At 37.4% G+C, this 15,372-nt stretch overlaps 1 protein-coding gene across 3 annotated transcripts; it reads right to left on the bottom strand.

The window, feature by feature from the left end:
- Nucleotides 1–264: 264 nt before the first annotated feature.
- On the bottom strand, nt 265–11,645 carry LOC146489586 (beta-lactamase-like protein 1). 3 transcript variants are annotated; one of them, XM_085105318.1, is made up of 11 exons: nt 11,393–11,645; nt 8,657–8,791; nt 7,817–7,960; nt 7,340–7,461; nt 6,483–6,638; nt 6,010–6,138; nt 4,901–5,015; nt 4,697–4,778; nt 3,699–3,836; nt 2,101–2,201; nt 265–1,327 (listed from the first exon to the last, which is right to left on the bottom strand). In XM_085105318.1, exons 1-11 carry the CDS (start codon nt 11,546–11,548, stop codon nt 983–985), a joined length of 1,623 nt encoding a protein of 540 aa, XP_084961444.1. In that variant the 5' UTR covers nt 11,549–11,645; the 3' UTR covers nt 265–982. The 3 variants fall into 3 exon arrangements, with proteins under 3 accessions (XP_084961444.1, XP_084961452.1, XP_084961461.1); XM_085105326.1 differs by having other exon boundaries at nt 266–1,327; nt 11,417–11,629; XM_085105335.1 differs by lacking the exons at nt 8,657–8,791; nt 11,393–11,645 and adding an exon at nt 8,039–8,314 and having other exon boundaries at nt 266–1,327.
- Between the last annotated feature and the right edge of the window lie 3,727 nt (nt 11,646–15,372).

Raw genomic sequence — 15,372 nt, 5'->3', positions numbered from 1 at the left:
ATTTTTGTCTCCTTTTACTGCATCAAAATATGAAATTATGGCGATAAAGAAAAATTGCTCAAGAGAACAGAAGTTGTCTGATCATGGCTGTTGATTCACATTTTCATTTTCTAAAAAATTAACATAAGTATTCATCGAAAGTGGAAAACGTTCAAATCGTGTTGTTTTTCGTGACCCAAGGAACAGAACGAAACAGCTTTGGGGAGAAGGAAAATATTTATAAATATATTAAGGCACGCGAGACGGCTGACATTTTAGATTAGTGATGCCGGCAAGGTTATGGAAATGAAGAACCATTATTGGTAGTTTGGTACTGCTTTATTCAATCATTATATTTAATACCTAACACTTTCAAGCTCATTACCACTTTCCATGGGATCCTATGGGCTTGATTAGGCTCGATTCGGTGCTATCGGTTTCGCGTGTCTTGTATCTTTGGCAGGTAAAGATGGCTTCTGAATGTAGTGCCAGGTGAAAGTAGCAGTCCATAATTAGTCGCCTTTCCAAAAACGTATTAAGACATATTTACAATAGTCTAATATATTTCAATACAACTCACTCCACTATAAGCATCAAAAAGCAACAAACTAATTTTCCTAGCTATGCAAAGAATCAACTCTGAAATCATCATCGTCCAATCAATCTGTATCTGGTAACTAAAATTGCCACGAATGATTATAACAATGAACAACAGGAAATATGTAATGTTAACAAGGAAATCGTAACCACTAGTCAGAAAATTTACAGAAAAACCTACACTGCGCAAACTCCACGGTTTGGCCATAACCTTACGTGTCAGGCTAACTGTCATTGAATACCTGGTGAAGTGGCAGCCATGTAACAGCTGTTTATAAGATTAAAAGACTTCGTCAAGTTATAGCCAAAATATTTGCTTTGGCCAAACCAAATAGCCGTAACTGTACATTGTTCATGATTCATGAGATTATTACACATGGACTTGAAATCATGTCCATACCACTAATTAGCTTAACATGTTTCTTTTCCTGTAAAAGTATGCTTTGCCTTGCAGATTAAATCCAAATACTGTAAAACCCGGTGAAGTAGTATTTCTGCCGGATGGGTCAAAGTGCACCTTCTCGTGATTTATCCCCATTACTACTATTCGCAGACATTTGACCTTTCTCCGGTCAATAAGTTCAAAGGTCAACCCTGCGATGTGGTTCAGATGAAAGTGATATTCTCCTACGGAAAACTGTAGCTTTCCGTCACGGTAATTAATCGAGATTTTTCGTATAGTCGGTACGTCATCCGTGTGAAATTCCCCCTCAAATCGAGCTGCCTCTTCAGGTGAAAACGTTCGTTGTTGCTGCGAATTGAAAACAAACAATGTTACATGCAGTTCAATTCTTCCAAATACTGAGTAGCAACTAATACCAAGTATCGAATGACTGGTGAGTTGGTATCTTTTTGTGGCGATATGAGAAGTTTGCTGTAATTTGCAATTTGTAATTTTGCACGCGGGAGGTTTCAAGAGAGCACAAAAGAAGCGTAAGAGTTGCACGGGTCGATTGCCTAGCGGCGAGGAACTCTAGCTTCTCAAGTGCAGCATGGGAGATGTCACACTTCTAATTTTATTAGCTCTGATTACAGTTCGCCCGTAGGCGGATCAGATAAAGCAAAAAGTCTGATGAAACCAGTGTTTAATTTTCAGAACGACATGAAGATTTGATCAAGCAAATAAAAAAAATCTGTCATATACACTTTAAAACACGAGCAGCAGTGTTTTATCGGGATTTAAAACCACGAGGCGCAGCCGAGTGCTTTTAGACCCGATAAAACACGTGCTTCGAGTTTTTTGAACGGCTTCAAAAACTTTCCTGGAAAAGCGTTTGTCAAGAGTTCATAACAATGATGCTTTTGTGAACATTGGAAATTAACATGCGAGAAAAATATTAAACATCGCATACTAATAAAAAGAAGGTTTTATCGGATATAAAGTCACTGCACGCGTGATGCTTTATCGAGCATTTGAGAGGTCAATGGGCTTATGAATTATTAATGAGTAGGGTCTTTGACGTTGTCTTCCAATTGAGAACTGGTTTCCAAACATGAACGATCTCATATGATCCAGCAGATCACCTCACTGTCTTTTGCCGCTAGCTCTTCGTGAAACGCTGTCAGAAGCTTGTGTGCCATGAAAAAACATCCCTTAAGGCCTCCTGTGTTGAAGATGTTGAATGCTGAAAGAAATGACAATGATTGTTTCTGAGATGCATTCGTAAGTAAGATTACTGTGGGAAATTGAAGCTTGAAGGGTGTTGAAAGAATGCAAAGCTGATCAGACAGCTGGTATTTTAAAAACATTGCAGTGTTATATACTGAAAATACTAGCTGTTTGAGAAACGCTAATTTAAAACGAATTTGATATGGAAAACGGGAAATCATCCCGAAAGTGAAACTAAATTTTCCCACTAAGGAAATAAACGCTATTTTTGGTCTTGTACTACTTTGAGGCCAATGCCAAGTTAAAAATTCCAAATCATATACTATTTATAAGAAGTTATTGTTTTGTTGTTATATTGTATTCATCTCAAGACTGTTTTCCGAATTTTAGGGTAACACAAATTGTCGTTGCTCTACTTCAGTTATAAGTGCCGCGAAAAATACTGCTTTCAAAGACATTTAAAGACCGGCGTCACAACTAAATCTAGACTACACCGTTACCGCTCGATCTTCTGAATAACCATAGTCAAACCCTTTATCCTCTCTTGTCATATGTAGCAAGAAAACTTAATTGTACACGTACTATACTCTAAGCGACTTAAAACTTTTATTTATTTATTTATTTATTCTGTCAACATCTGACTCTTGACTTTTAATAAAGTGTTTCTGAGTAAAAGACTGAAGTATTAATTTTAGAATAATAAAGTTAACATAAGCGATAATTTTTAGAAGTGATTGTCATTATATTCACTTCAACAAGCGGTAGTTATAGGGTTTTAAGGCGTCGCTACTATGCAATACTACATTTTGCTCTTTTGTTTTTCGGCAAGTGGCGTGGCAGGCAGTTTTTGGATGAAACATTTCCTTATTATTTACCGCTCGCTTTACGTTGAAAATTGTTTAAAACATTAGTAATCTAATTAATCGAATGACTAACACGACGTTTGGATCGAAATACTGGAAAGAAATTGTTTGCAAATTTCTAACCTCATCGAGAAAGGCTTCGGAATCTTTAGTCATCAGGAAACCTGTCTGATCGATTAACGGAGGCGACTTCACTTTCGATCAAAATCACTTATCAGACGATTTCTATTAGTTATTATGTTGTCAGCAAAAAATAAAATAAAATAAAGGTTTCTAACAATTTATTTCAATTTATTCTTTTGGTATACACTGAAGCATCTCTCCAACGAGTTTTAACAAGTGGCTGGTTATTTTTTGTCAGTCATGATTAGCTCATTTTTTTTTTTTGTAGTTTCAATATTCAGCTCCAAAATTAAAATTATATTAAAAAATGTTCACAACCAGGCTCAGGAAATATGCAGTAATATTTTCTTTGTTCAATATAAGGGAAACTAACGAATTACCATTTACTATACTCGGTAGGAGTTTGTTTCAAAGTACAATAGTTTCTGGGTTATTAATATAGTTCTTATAATATAAGTTGCATTGGGTATAGCCTTGGCTTTTAGCTTCGTGCCAAAGGATGTCCTAGGATGTGCAGTTTTCCTTACCTAGTTTAAGATCAGGGAAGACATATATATTGGAAGAGTAGCCATAAACGAAGCCATTTTTCATTCTTACAACGTAACCATCCATAAGCTGCATCTCCCATGGAGAACCGATGAACTGATTTCCGTCTAGGATAAAAGCTAGGACAGAATAAAAACAACAACCGTTATAAACTCTCAAGAGCAGTCAAAGAAAATCCAACACAAGAGCCTCTTCAGGGAAATAACAATTTACAGACTGTAGAGTGTAACATGACAAACCGATGAAAAAGAATACCACAGGAATGTACTGCCAAATAGCTTTCCTTTGAAACTGTATCCTCAGACTTAAAGCCAGAATCAGCTTGTTTTAGATATGTAGAGTAACAAAGAAAAGTACTGCTCAGTAGCGTTCATTTGAATGGTCGTCTCCACTGCTTAAGAGCCCCCATTTGAATACAGTCGAAGCTCTCCACCATTGTAAAACCCGTTTGAATTGTCACTTAAGGTCTGTAATCAAAAGTTCTCGTAAGCGACCGCTCCCACAAGCGACCGCGACCACTTTTGAGAATTACCAATGGGTCTTTTATTTTGTTTTTAAGCTCTCAAAGATTCTGATACATATTACCGCAAACTCTTTCATAAAAGTATACACTTCGTGATCACATTTACAGCAATATAGCACTGCCTAATAATGTTCGTAGACTAAGATCTCGAATGTAAAATTCAAAGATGATTTGCGACTGGATCGAGAGTGTTACCCTGAGACCGAGGTAAAAAGCTTTATGCTTAAAGCTCTGGTAAGTGACCAGTTTCTATTGTTTCAGCTCTTGATCGCTTTCGAGATTCCATTCTAGTAGGTGACCAGCTCTAGTTGCAACCACTTTTCCAATTCCCGAAGTGGTCGATTTCGAAAACTTCGACTGTAGTTATTTTTTTATTCTATCCTCTGTGTGATGCAATACCTTAGAACTCCAACTTGTTCTTGTGTTAAATGGAGCAAACATCTGATATTTTTTTACCTGGCGAGAAAAATTCCTCATTGATGACAGGAGAAAGGAAGTCGTCATCTTCGTCTGTTGAATTGAAAAGTTTTATCTCCAACTGGCAAAAGCAAAACAAACCATGATCAAATACAAAGTTAAAAGAATACAAAGGTAAAATAAATCAGTCCTATTCAAAGATTCATGTTCAGTAGATCTGTAATGGTGAGCGTTACCAGTTACCTTTGCTATGTCCTCTAATGAAGTGAACATTCCTCCAGCAGGACTCGCCCAGCCCCATTCAAGAGGCTCAAGCGGAGCTTTCTTAAGATAGCCCACGGGGATCTTTCGTCTCATCCTGCGGAGGAAGTTATACATTACATTAATATTTCTTCTAAAAGCTCGCTACTGGGAATAAAGTAAACAGCTTTAGTCCCCCACACCCTGTCAAACACCATTTTTACGGAAACTTTGATGATGGTCGTTACAGAGAAACTCACAACACGTAGCTGAGTAATAAAGAATCAGTTACCGCAAACTCTAACAACTGAGGAACAACTATGTTAGATGACTATTAATTTTATCCAAGATGACGTTTTTCTGCGAAAACACTATGTTTGTGTCGTTTGGTCAGCAATCCTTATTCCTTCCATCTTGCCGATTGTTTTCGAGAGGTTCAACGTATCTGCATTATAGATAAGTTTCCGTTGTAAATGAACTCATAGACACATTTTTATTAGTTCGATTCTGACAAAAGCAATACTCAAGCATTTTAAGTTTACATGGTTTTTGGACATACAATACCATAATATCAATTTTTAACAAGTCTTTCTCCAGTTAGGTATGCCCAAAGTGTTGCAGGTGATTTTCCCGGGCTGTCCTAGTGTTTTAATATAACAAAGGGATTTAATTTATTTTAACAATTGTTAACAGGTTGAGGATAATTTCTTCTCAAACTCATTAATAATTAATCAAGCCAAAACAAAGCATATCACTACCGTGAAGGAGGTTTAGAAATGTGATCTTAATTATCATAAAATTTTGTGAACTTTTGCTTCGAATCAGTGTTCTCCAAGAATTTTCATAAAGTTTGAGAAGCTATATCAAACACTCGAAAGAGTGTTTCCTTCTTTTTCCAAACACCTCGAAGTTGGTTAAAAAAACTCGGCTGCGTCTCGTTTTTCCAACCTACTTCTCGGTGTTTGCAAATCGGAGGAAACACTCTTCCTCGTGTTTGATCTATTACATGACACTGTTGTAAAGAGAAGTGAAAACATGTATTCATCCGAAAGCCAGTTTTGTTAAAATGTTCAAGATCACAATTTTAGATGACAGCTAATCTTTAGACTTACTCATTAGTTAACTTGAATCCAGAGTTATGCATTCCCAGCGGATCAAGTATATTTTTCTTCATCCAGCTTTCGTAGGACGCGTTTTGAGACACTGCCAATCCTTGACCAAGCAGACTAAAACCTAAATTACTTAGCAAACAACATTATTGTCGTTAATATTATGGGCCGATTCAATTCAGTACTTTCGAAGAGTAGCACATGCAAGTGTTACAGAAGTTTTAATTCGTCCTGTTTTATAGTAATAGTAGGCTATACAGTTTAAACGCCTTGGTGACAGAGACGATCCCAAGAAGACTGCTGTTGACAACTAAAATTTCCGGACGACAACCTGTGGAAATCTTGACGAGAGACAAGCGATTTGCTAATCTGTAGTTGATGGTTTTTAGTCTCTGGCTCATGACTTGATTGGTCAGTCTGATGTCGACTAGTCTTATGTTATTCGTTCGTGTGATTCGTTTTGTCATACGTCATACCTGTAACTGACTTTTTTCCCTGGCTGTACGATAAGTGAAAGATTTTTTACTCTTTGTAGCATAACGCTGTTGTTCACTTGACAAATAATTGACTCGTCGGTTTCATGAAAACAAGGAGCTTCCCTTGGCAAACCGGACATATGAGAAACCATTTCCCTGGAAAATAGAACATTGTTGAAGTGTTAAAGAGAACATTAATTAGTCATCAATCTATTCGTATGCTCATCCATTCATCAACCAGTCATTCATTCATTCATTCATTCATTCATTCATTCATTCATTCATTCATTCATTCATTCATTCATTCATTCATTCATTCATTCATTCATTCATTCATTCATTCATTCATTCATTCAATCAGTCATTCAATCTACCATTCAATCAATTAATCATTCAATCATTAAATAAATCATTGAATCACCTACCGATCGATCGATTGACCAATCAATCAAGCAATCAATTAATCAATTAATTAATCAATCAAGCAAGCAATTAATCAATCAATCATTCAGTCAGTCAGTTGGCCAACCGGTCAGTATGTCAGTCTGTCCGTCAATCAATCAGAATCAGTTAGTCGTCAGTCAGTCAATCATACATTCAATGAGTCAGTGAGTCCGTCAGTCAATTATATTTATTATGGCAACCAACGTTGCAACTCAATTGGGCAATTCAACAAACAGAACCATTTACATGTAGAATTTTAGACAGAACAAGTATTGGTACATCGGGTAACCCCGCCCTAATCTATCTTTTGGTCCTACTATGGAGCCTGTTCCCGTTCTGGAGCAGCAGGAGAGTCTTTCAGTTTAAAAAATGGGAGCGACAATGGAAGCCTGATCCTTTGGGGCTGCACCTACCGTAAGGTGATGTCGTGAGAATCAAACGGATCCTTGACTGCAAATTTTGGCACGTACTTCTTGAAGGGATCGTCCAGTGTCTTGACCTTCTTTTGGTGATAAAGTTTGTAAAGCATCAACGCCTAAATAGCAAAGAAAGCCAAAGAGCTAAACGACCACGAATCCCAGTGAATCATGGATCATGATCATTTTCTGTTGATTTAAATGAAATCTTAAATTCCGGAACGAGATTTGAGGCAGGCTTGCTAAAGTGTCTGCTGTCCGCAGTAACTTTCGTCTGTACTTTACACTACTTCATTTGAGAGGGTATCGCTTGGGGTAATTCATTTTCTCGCTGGAAAGTCGAACTGAAACGAGTATTGGATACAAATGGATACGAAAAAGTAAGAAATAGCGTTGAATCATTGTGTAAGGAAGCTATTGCCTTCACATTTGTTCTCTAGCTTTGAAAGTCGTGGAGAAGGTTGGAAATCGTACCGTTAAAACCTTGGTAACGCTTGCAATAGGAAACACTGTTCCATTGGAAAGTTCTGATGCTCCGGGATTCGACCGGTTCATTTTCCCAATTGAACGCTGCCAAATCACTTTATCCATGTAAACAATGTTTGCCAGAATAGATACCTGGAAGATAATAATTAAAAAAAAGTGATTACATTGAACAGTTTGTTTGCTGTTCAGTGGGGGGAAAGCATTCAGAACCTTTTATAGTTATTGTCACGATAGCTGGCATCCAAAGCGTCTTCCAGGTATCAATTATTAGTGACTTTAAGAAACCACGACGGCGGCGGCAACGAGAACATCACAAAACAATAGGATTTAATGAGCAAAACAATGGCCGTGCACGTGCATTTTGAATTTTGGTACATTTTTTCCCTGTATTCGGCCAAGCAACAACGTGAAATGACCAAATTCAAGGTTTTGTGGACAACGTGGGCACATGACGGTAAATTTTTTATCCTCTATTTCAAGTTGAACGCCGTTCTCACTTGTTCTGTTACTGAATAGTTCAGCCACATTGTACAAGTTGAACGAATTGGAATAATCGCTAAGTGGTACAAGTAACGCGAACTTATATTTTCAAGCGACGTTTTCGTTGGCGTTGCCGTCGTGGTTTCAGAGTCCCTAGTTATTATTATTATTATTATTATTATTATTATTATTATTGTTATTATTATTATTATTATTATTATTATTATTATTATTATTAATTATTATTAATATTATTATCTTATTAAAAATGCTGAGTCAATGCGAGTTCGGTTGGGGTTAGACAGGTAGAGGGGAGTCATAATGAACTCCTTTTATCATCCATCCTACCGTATCCTCATTAATCTTAGATTCCAGTGTCCTCTCAATTTCTGTCAGCGTGTTTTCGATACTCTTGGGCAGAGTGGCCAGCGGCACTGCTTTTGCGCGAACTGGACATTCTGGTGGAGTGGCGACGACTGGAAGCTGAATAATATCGCATAATTATGTCTGTGCTTGTTTAACGGAAAACATTTAGGTAAATCCCACTCAAAAGTACCCAAAACTGCTAAGCAAAATGGCTAAATTCTGTTCATCTAATTATCATACTTAGATATTTCATCGACAGACTTAAAAGTACATAAACAAAAGAAAGAAATGAAAATATAAAGGCACGAAAAAAGTGTGTTGTTTGATGACAAATAATAAACTAACTTTCCATCGATCTTCCCAGCTTTTGTTTAGTCTTTTTGCGAATCTGTGTTAGCCGTGAGTCAACGTCCGTATTTAAAATTGATAAGAGAGCCAGATCACTTGGAATGTACCGATCATTCTCCATGACTGACTTATCAGAGATGTTTTCAAACAATAATATAAAATTCGTTCGCTATACTGCTTCCACTGTAGCAAGTAATGGTGACCGTCTGGCATGTAGAGTTCCTATTTAGTCTACTACACGAAATTGCTATTCTACAGTTGAAGATGCAGGGGTGTTTCGTCAGTTTACACTTTGGGAGTTTCACAGATAAAATCTAAATACAATTTTTCTTTTCAACTAGGCAAAGGTGAAACGTTTTTCTATTAAAGCGAAAACTAAACCTTTTGAATTGAACCGGCAAGTTAAGCAGAAGTTGTTTCGTGCTAACTTTGAAAAACATACATTAGTATTGAACACCTGCTTGCACACTGACCACTTTATTACTACACTTCTTGGATTGGAGTGACAAAAGAAGCTTTAGAAATTAATTTCCACGTAGTTTGTCACATGCCTCTGTGCCTTCCGGGCTATACTGTAATAATGGAGTTATATTCTTAAGTGGTGTTTGTATATGGCCCGCTCAGAGAATACATTTTGATCTCAATTGAAAACAATGATTATGACAGTGTTGATTTCTAATCAAACAGAGAATTAAACGCATAATCGGGTTTCCAAAATGACAAAATCATCAACGACCTTTCAAAAATGAAATAAAAGCAAATTGCTTGGAGAATTTTATAAATTTTTCCAGAATCAAGAGAAAAGACAGATATTGTTTATATGCTTTTTGTTTTGGAAATTTTCTGAAATATTTGAGTCCATTAACTTTTATTTAAAAGCAGCGCTTCCGTCTCCATTCGTAAATTTGTTTTTCAAAAGAGGCGCTTGCAAACGAGTAGTGTAAATATTGCAGACGTCTTTGTTCACTTTTTCAAGAGCACCCAAGGAAGGCTTCAATCACCTCCGAAATTCGGATTTAGTTGTATAGAAAATGTAAAGATTTCTTGGGCAAAATGTCAGCTGAAAATTTCGCAACACTGAAAAACTAATTCCTTTCGTTTTCGAAGGGACATATATGCCTTTAAAAGTGCGAAGTCAACTAGCATTTTCGTGAAGCCAACAACAGCTAGCTAGTAAATTAGGGGAATAATATTTCGTTCCCTAAACATTCTGCAATTTAAATTTTCAGCACAAATATGTCTGGGAACACAGGACACAACACTTTAAATATTTTTCTCAAATATTCTCGTTAGGTGGCCTTAACTTTACGATCCAACTGGAATTAAAGTTCACTTCACTGGACATTGCCGAAGGTTGTTGACATATGCTTTACCAAAATATACCTCCATAATCGGTTCTTTAATTATTTTAGTATTAAGATCAACAATTTTTCATTTGAAAATTACTGCCGATTATTTAGTAATTATATTTCATTGCAAACCATACCACATGAAACTCTCTAAAAGCATTATACCATTGTTCATCCTAAAGATGAAAAAAAGACGAGATACAAGATTTTCTGGACTCCATCTTCGTTTCTCTCTTAATCCTAAGTTAGATTGATGCATGTGCTTTTATTTCAAGACAGCTGTTAGGGCTTTTAGTTGAAATACACTCCTCGCTGAATACAGTTCATAAGGTGTATCTGTACTCACTACACACTAACAGAACGCCAATACGATGATAAAATATTTGGATTATAGAATAAAGGATGCAAAGTTTGTACTTTTACTGAAAAAAAGGAGAATCGACATTAGAAAGAGAGAAGTCGCAATGATAACAATGACATAAGAGTGAAGGGTGTGTCTGCGAATGCATTCTGAATCTCACTGAACATGGTTCGAATGATATCCGCGTAGATTCTTACAAGTGTTAATTTTATCTTAAACTCATCGTCTTCACCTGCCTTTTTCAATTAAATGACGAAAACTAACTTTAACAGCAAAAACCACCCACTCAAAATGTTTCAATTTTTTGGTAAATTGCCAGTCTTATATCGACAGTTGAAATGATAATACTTCGAAAATGATGCCGCTCGAATTTCACTCAAGATTAACCAAAAAATTCGATCAAACGGATAAACAGAAAAAATGCGCAATCACCACGAGAGAACACAATTAAAATTTGTAAGTACGTGTTGGAGAAGGGTGCAAAATAATTATTAAGGAGAAAGGATAATGTATATATTATACCTTATCTTTCAGCTTCAGCTCGCTTGCATTTCAACAGGAAAAATAAATCTAACCATTGGGCCAGGATAGGGGGCATGCACTAAAACATTATAATACCTAAGCTAGAAAGAAATGAAATAAATATTATATGGAGTTTACCTCGGTGATATGAGAACTCTCTACGGTAATTTCGTCATCATTACCGTAATATATAACTCTCCATACGAAAAGCCCTGTCATTACAAGAGACAGCAAAATGAAGAGGATTAAAAAGGCTGTCAACATTCGGATTCTTTTCGAATACCACGGCACCATTTTGATCTCGTTGCAGCGATCCCGCAGGAAGCTGTTCGCGTTTGCACTGCTGTGCGGTTCGCCCAAGCACGCCTCACTGCCTGACAGTTTGCACTGGTAAACACTGATGGACATCTGCCAGTCTGCGGCTGGGGACTGGGATGAGTTGAGGTCCACTCGACCCAGTCTCTCGTGGTTGTCTGTGTTCATGTTGCTGCAGCCTGGGTGCAACCGAAGTCCAGCCTTCAACAAAAGCGTTGACATATTTTTGTCCGGTGCCTAACAATATACAAGGATGATCAGCATCAAGGAATTGACATGCGTAGCGGGCATTTTCGAAATAGAGTAAAATGCAGCAAATTGTTATCACTCTAGCTGAAGTTAAATTTAAGAAACAAGATATACGTGATTATTAGCTATGTAGATAGAGGTAGAAATTAATTTGCCTAAAGACTGTTGGTAATACTCACTTTCTAATACTTGCCTTTTTCTTGAACTTGAATAAAATTAACACCTTTGTGTTTTATTGCCAGGAAAACATTGAATGAAACCCGTTCAGCTTGCAAGCCAGGAGGGCCCGATAAAAAACAACCGGTATAAACTGACAATATACTTACTTGTTGGTGGTCACGATGAGGATACCAGAATGATAAGTGCCTTCAGCGTCTGTACATCTAAATTCAGTGCTTTTGTTTCTGAAATATCCTTCTCAAAGGGATTTACGCGTGGTCTTGCGCCCCGGTCTCGCTTTCAGGCGATCCCTCTAGATCTGACACCTGGGAACACTTTCAGTACATTCATTTTTTTTTAACAGAAACCTATTTTTTTATAAGAACGTTGAGGCTGAGATTAACTAAAATTTAAGAACATACTAAGAACATTACCCAGGCTGAGAGTCAGTTAAGAACATTTTTATTCCAACCAATTAGTTTTCAAATGAACAGTATAAATACGGATAAAATAATACATGAAAAAGTTTAGTCTATATTGTCTTATTAACCCAAATAATAGGGGTCTTGGTCACGTCCACACAGATTTATTGAAATACTATAACAGATAACTAAGAACATCTTAAGAACTTTTCAGGCTCAAATTGCCAACACTAAGAGCGTTCAGCCTCCGTCCCAAAATTAGACGTTCTTATACAAAACAAGGGTATATTTGATATAGCAAAGTTCTTATAAGACCGCCGAGGCTGACACTGGTCATGCCTGTTACTTACAAATGTTTGTCGACAAAAACAAATTATGCATCCATAACGCCTTCCGATGACCATAGGTGAAGAAAACTGGAGCGAATTGTATACTGAGACTCTCACGGATCATGGACATTTGACATTTCGTTGACTGGGTTAATAACAAACCCGGGGGGTACTCCCTTATAGTGCGGCCCCAAAGGGTATAGTTTTTCAGCCGTTGTCAGAACTAGGGTATCGATTTTAGCCATTCTACCGCCATTTTGGTAATAAATAGGGTATCGATTTTAGCCATTCTACCGCCATTTTGGTAATAAATAGGGTATCGATTTTAGCCATTCTACCGCCATTTTGGTAATAAATAGGGTATCGATTTTTGCAGTCTAGTCTTAAATTCGTTTTTTTTTTTTTAAAGAAGGTACTTCGTACCTAATAAAAGCAGATAAACATTGCCTTTAACATTGGTCTGAACTAGGGAAATAATTATAAGGCAGGTCTGAAACAGGGTATTGATTTAAGGGTCAGGTCATTAATAGGGTATCAAATTTTTGGTCAGGTCATAAATAGGGTAAGGAAATCGCAGATTTTTGGGAGTACCCCCCCCCCCCCCCGGATAACAAACTGCGGTCAAAAACTAAACTACTTTCATTCAGCTCAACTTGGATAGTTAAAAATTGTTTACTGTAAACAGTATCCAGATATATATGTATAATGGTGACAAAACAGACATTTATCTACCTACCAACTTTTTAACGGATTCTTTTGATTGTATTACTGCGGTGTAAGACAAATGGTTTGAATCGGTTTGACCGACCAGCGACCACGTTTTTTAAATTACAATAGTACTGTTCAAATTTCTTCTATCCCGCGGATCATATATGGTTTGATTATCATTCCTCTTTGTTTGTTTGAAGCTGCATACTTCAAGTTTTATTCCTAAGTTATCGTGAGCTTTGTGTTTCGTGTTTGTGAATCTACAAACAAACAGCGTTACCGTTATCCAGCGGACAAGCAAACGAAGGAGGAGCGAAAACTGCGGAAATCTTTCGGTGCCCAAAAAACTCGAGTTTTGTTTATTTTCGCGTATTCTCTCCATTCAAACGAATTCTTAGAGTATCTAGATTTACGCGTCAACCAATTCCGGCTGTGCCCATTCCCCCGTGAAATATTGGGCATTTCTTCCTACACTGTGCTATCGCGGGGGTAGGGCATTAGCCTTCCACCCAATTACCCCCGGCCGGAGCTTTTGACCCCTCTTATAGCATTGTCGCTTCTTTTAATGACCAATTCATCAGGCAAATACAGTGCGTTTCGTGTTGAACTGATAAGTCTAGATAGGACATAAATGGGACGTTAGAGTTGCAGAATGACCTATTTTACAATACTACGGGAAATAAGGTCTAGCCGGGACTAAATTTGGTCTGAATTAGCTCAGTTAGTTTTTAGTGAAAGTAAGAAGAGAAAAGTAGAAAATCAGGAGCCCATTGAGAAAATAAAACATTTTTGAGCCACAACCCCGGGGCATTTGCCAGTTAGTTTTGAAAAAATTCCAATTCTCCGCCACCCCGGGGAGGGGGTTGGAGATGGGCACTGTTGGAATTGACTGATGCATTATTGGATCGGCAAAGAAATGTTCGTTACACATCAATGCACCAAAGTGTGTGAGGCTTTTATTTTTGCTGTGGATTCCAAGAGTGTGACAGTCGTCAAAAAAAATTCAATTGTCTAACTTTACAATAGATTTTCTCAGGAACAAATAAAAGTATCGAAAAAGCCTTACATACTTTGTTACCTTGTTTTCTCGTGATCGATACAATCCAGTGGATTTCGGGGATAATTCAAAGGCTCTTAAATCACTTTGGCAAACACTGTTAATTTTGCGTTTGCAGGCTTATGCCCTCCTACATAAACAAAAACGGCTTCATTTCATCAGCTTATGGTGACAAATATTTTTTTCAGGATTTATTTTAAAACAGCTTGCATAGAAAAGACAGTTTCCCGAAGGACACCCTCGAATGTATACAATAACATTAACAATGGAACGAATGGCGTTACACGTAACACATGAGGTGACTGGCGCATGGATCTAAGCGAAGACTTTCAAAGTCTGATTGGAAAATGTTTAGGCTCCGGCTTACAAAAAGCACTGAGCAGGGTACCTCTATCAGGGGCACCCAACGACAGCTTTCTCTCAAATCCTTTTAAATACTATTTTAGGCTATGTGGAGAGCTCTGTAGGTTTATTTCAGGCAGCGCTGTAATATTTTTATCTGTTCGGTCATTCTAGGGAAACTTGCTGATCTTTTCGAAATTACTAGCGGGCATTTTTGTCCATTTCCCGAAACTCCTTAGGTCTTATTTCCTTTCTGAAAATCTTAGCTGACCTTTTTTCGGTACCCGAAGCAACATTTTTATCAATACGAAAACAATAGGCCTTAAATTTCCCATATCACGAAAGTTCGTGGTGAAAATTCCCTTTAGAACATTGTAGGGAATAAAGGGCCTTCCGAACAGATAATTTACCGAAACGATCCGTTGGGTGCCCCTGCTCTATAGAGGACTATGGCTCCGACCTGGCTGTAAGCTAGCGCTTCGCAATTAATTGTAGTAAAATACTAGATGAGCCGCGCAAACATGATCCAGATCACAC

This window comes from Pavona decussata, unplaced genomic scaffold (genome assembly GCF_977016875.1).
Source record: "Pavona decussata unplaced genomic scaffold, jaPavDecu1.1 SCAFFOLD_5, whole genome shotgun sequence".
Lineage (NCBI taxonomy): Eukaryota > Metazoa > Cnidaria > Anthozoa > Scleractinia > Agariciidae > Pavona > Pavona decussata.
The sequence above is the reverse complement of the archived record's forward strand: the minus strand, read 5'-3'. Positions and strand labels throughout refer to the sequence as shown.

Coding starts and splice junctions, on each gene's coding strand:
- LOC146489586 (XM_085105318.1), bottom strand. CDS start 11,548: ATGGTGCCGTGGTATTCGAAAAGAATCCGAATGTTGACAGCCTTTTTA. Junction 4,779..4,900: donor CATTAGAGGACATAGCAAAG/GTAACTGGTAAC, acceptor TGCTTTTGCCAG/TTGGAGATAAAACTTTTCAA. Junction 2,202..3,698: donor CTTCCCTGATCTTAAACTAG/GTAAGGAAAACT, acceptor CATTTCTTTCAG/CATTCAACATCTTCAACACA.